This window comes from Perkinsus marinus (genome assembly GCF_000006405.1).
Source record: "Perkinsus marinus ATCC 50983 genomic scaffold scf_1104296933902, whole genome shotgun sequence".
Lineage (NCBI taxonomy): Eukaryota > Perkinsozoa > Perkinsida > Perkinsidae > Perkinsus > Perkinsus marinus.
Genome location: NW_003215008.1, coordinates 1 through 3,154, shown reverse-complemented (window position 1 = coordinate 3,154; position 3,154 = coordinate 1). Strand labels below are relative to the sequence as shown.

The following is a 3,154-nucleotide window of genomic DNA, read 5'->3' as shown; positions in this document are numbered from 1 at the left end:
GACGCGAAGAAGTGCCTCGATGAGCAAGTTCGAAAAGGATGGATCCCCATAAGTCGAGGATTCAGAGGCCGAGTCGCATCGAAGGCTGATATAATCATTCAAGACACCAGTACCCAAGCCTACCAATTTCAAATCTCGTGGGATGTCAACGATGTGGACCTACACGACAACGTGAGACGAGGACCATGGGATAGTTCGAGGCTTATCGGAGATCTATCACCATCTGAGAAAGAAGAATGGGATCACCAAATAGACGGATATGTATCTCGAGGGTGGTGGGTCGAAGAACCCTCTGGGCCTCCAGATGGGGAGAAGCACCTAAGTGCGACATGCTTCCCAGTGCGTCAATGTGCAATGAAGACGACTCGAGTCCGCCCATGCATCGATCTGAGAAGGGCCAACGAGCTTTCGCCGAAGCTGAAAGCCGCAGCACCAACTGGAGTGGGTCCGACGTCGATCAGTGATGCTATCCTGAAACTACGGAGTAGTCTCGACGCTCACAAGCAGTACCAGATAGATCAATATGATCTAGAGAAGGCGTTCTACTCTATTCGGATTCTACCTCGGTCAGCTGCTGACAGGAGACTGTTGAAGGTGTGGATCCGTTGTGGGCCCACGTGGTACAGTTCATGTTGTCTGGTCTTCGGAACCAGCGCGGGACCTCTCTCACTGAACTACTCTCAACTCACCTTGCTGACTATCATGCGACATATGTTATCGAATGTAACCTCTCAATCGGTCTGGATCCCAGTGATGGATGACTTCCTGGTCGTATCTCCAATGAAGAAGGGATCCACGAAGGTGAGTGACAAGTCTCAGGCCTGTATGGAAGTCCTATGGGAGCTCACCGGCTTCCGAGCTCCTCAGTCGAAGAGGGCACGGTGGGATGCCAGCCACGAACAACGATGGCTAGGAGCTCATTGGACTTATGACTCTGAGACGGGTCGGCTATCAATGAGGAGGCCCACCTGCGAGAAGCCCTTGGAAGGAATGACGAAGCGAGCTGTATATCGAGCTGCTGGCCAGTTCCTACTCTTTACTCAAGGAGCAGCCGAAGCGATGAGTCGCTCCCACGCCGATTCGATGAGGCGCATCTCCGGAAAGTGGCCAGGTTGGGACACTGTATGTACCGATGCGGAACAGTGCAACCTGATCCACGATCACTTTAAATGTGCGCAGCAGCATTGGGTCGATTGTTCTGAAGAAGATCAAAACCTTTGTCTCCTACAGGGGACCACGAAGATTGTAGTCGAAGTAGACGGCTCACAAGAAGGCCATGGTTTCCTCGCCATCGACGCGAGCGAGCTCCCTGACAACGGTGACCGAGACCAGCTCGGTGATATAAAATCGAGGGTGGTGATCGCTGATGCGAAGGCCTTTAATGAGAAACATCTCGGATGGCATTGCAATCGGCGGGAGTTGACCGCGATTGCATTCGCCATAAAGCGTATCGATGACATCCGGTCCCTACTACCATCTCTACAAGTGGTCATCATTCGCACAGACAGTAGGGTCGCTAGCGGTCAAGTAGACCCTTGGAGCCGGGTAGCCACGAAGAGTCTTGAGCGCAAAGCTCTCCTACGGTTGAGGAGTGTGGTAGTCGAGACTGTCTTCGATTGGAAACTGCACGGAATAAAAGCTCGAGTCCAGCATATCAGTGGAGTCAGCAACGTCACGGCAGATAAGCTGTCAAGAGCAGTATCCGAACGACGTTACCAAGAAGCAGTTTTAGAAGGTCGAGAACGACCTACGGTGGTATCTAATGTCAATTTGTTAACGACCACGACTTTGGAGGAGGCTGTCGACGGATTAACGAGGATCTCAATCCCAAGTTTCCTTCGATTCGTTGACCTGCACTCGACATTCCAAGCCTGGCGAGGTGCGATAACTACTGGGAGTAGTCTTGTGGAATCCGACAACAACGAAAAGGTCGAGCTGAATACTACTACACCTCCTGATGACCTACGTAAAAGGTGGCTCCGAAAGATTCAAGCCGATGATGATGAGACGGCTCAAGCCATCGCACAGTTGAAGGAACCTACCCATGATCCCACCACTCCTACTCCGATCAACGGTTATCTGTATAATCTCTTCATCGACGATGATGACATCCTGAAGAGAAGAACCATGAGGGGAAGTCTCGCCTCCAGAACTGGCCAGGCAGATGAGCATATTCAGACGGTGATGCCAAAGTCCATCATGGCCGAAGTGGCTACAGCAGTTCACGCTGAACTCGGCCATGCAGGATTTTTAGCTACCTTCAGAGAAGTGTCTCAACACTGTTGGTCTCCTAAGTGCCGTGAGATTGTCAAGACTGCTCTCTCAAGATGTATGTCCTGCATTCGTACCGTGCCAAAGGCCAGTAATGTCTTGAAGGCATTCCCCGGTCCTGCTATCATTCCGCAATGGCCTTTTCAAATTGTCGGAGCTGACCTTTTTGGTCCAATCCGATTACGGTCTCGAGAACGCCAAAAGGCGGTTGATGATGAAGCACAGAAAGGAACTTACATCCTTACTGTGACGGATAGGCTAACTGGATACTGCCGCTTCGAACTGCTTGCGAATTGTCGCTCGCAAACTGTGATCCGTGCGTTCGAGAGGATCATCTGCTGGGAACTCTGTGCTGATACTCAAGAGTGCTGGACCGACCGTGGGTCCCAATTTATGAGCTCGGCATGGGGGTCTATGTGCTTGTTGAGCAACATCCGTCATCGAGTGAATCTACCATCAACACCACATCTCGGAGGATGGTGGGAAACTCATCATAAGCCTCTTACTAAATGCCTCAGAAGTCTATTCGACAGTTGTCCCACTCGTGATCTACAGGAGATGGTCAGCATTGCTCAAGCCCGTATCAACTCTAGTTTGGGCACTGATTCTCGGCCAAGTGCCCATGAACTGGTCTACGGATGGGGATGGAGACCATGCCTACCTTTATCGAGATTACTCGCCGGAGAACGACAACTCGAAGAAGACTATAGTACTATCTATCCCACCATTCTACCAGAAGATCCGCTCCATCGTGAACAAGCAGTACAGGAAGCCATCTCTCGTGGTGCGCACCGTCGAGATCTCTTGGCACTCTTCAACGAGGCCTGATACAAAGTCGTGCCGAACGCTATGCCCAGCTTTATAAAGATGCTGCTAAATCTGG

At 51.2% G+C, this 3,154-nt stretch overlaps 1 protein-coding gene across 1 annotated transcript; it reads left to right on the top strand.

Moving 5' to 3' along the window:
- Nucleotides 1–780: 780 nt before the first annotated feature.
- Nucleotides 781–3,099, top strand: Pmar_PMAR028842 (gag/pol/env polyprotein, putative; the record flags this gene model as incomplete). The annotated part of the gene is made up of 1 exon (XM_002785110.1): nucleotides 781–3,099. One exon carries the CDS (start codon nucleotides 781–783, stop codon nucleotides 3,097–3,099), a length of 2,319 nt encoding a protein of 772 aa, XP_002785156.1.
- Nucleotides 3,100–3,154: the final 55 nt, after the last annotated feature.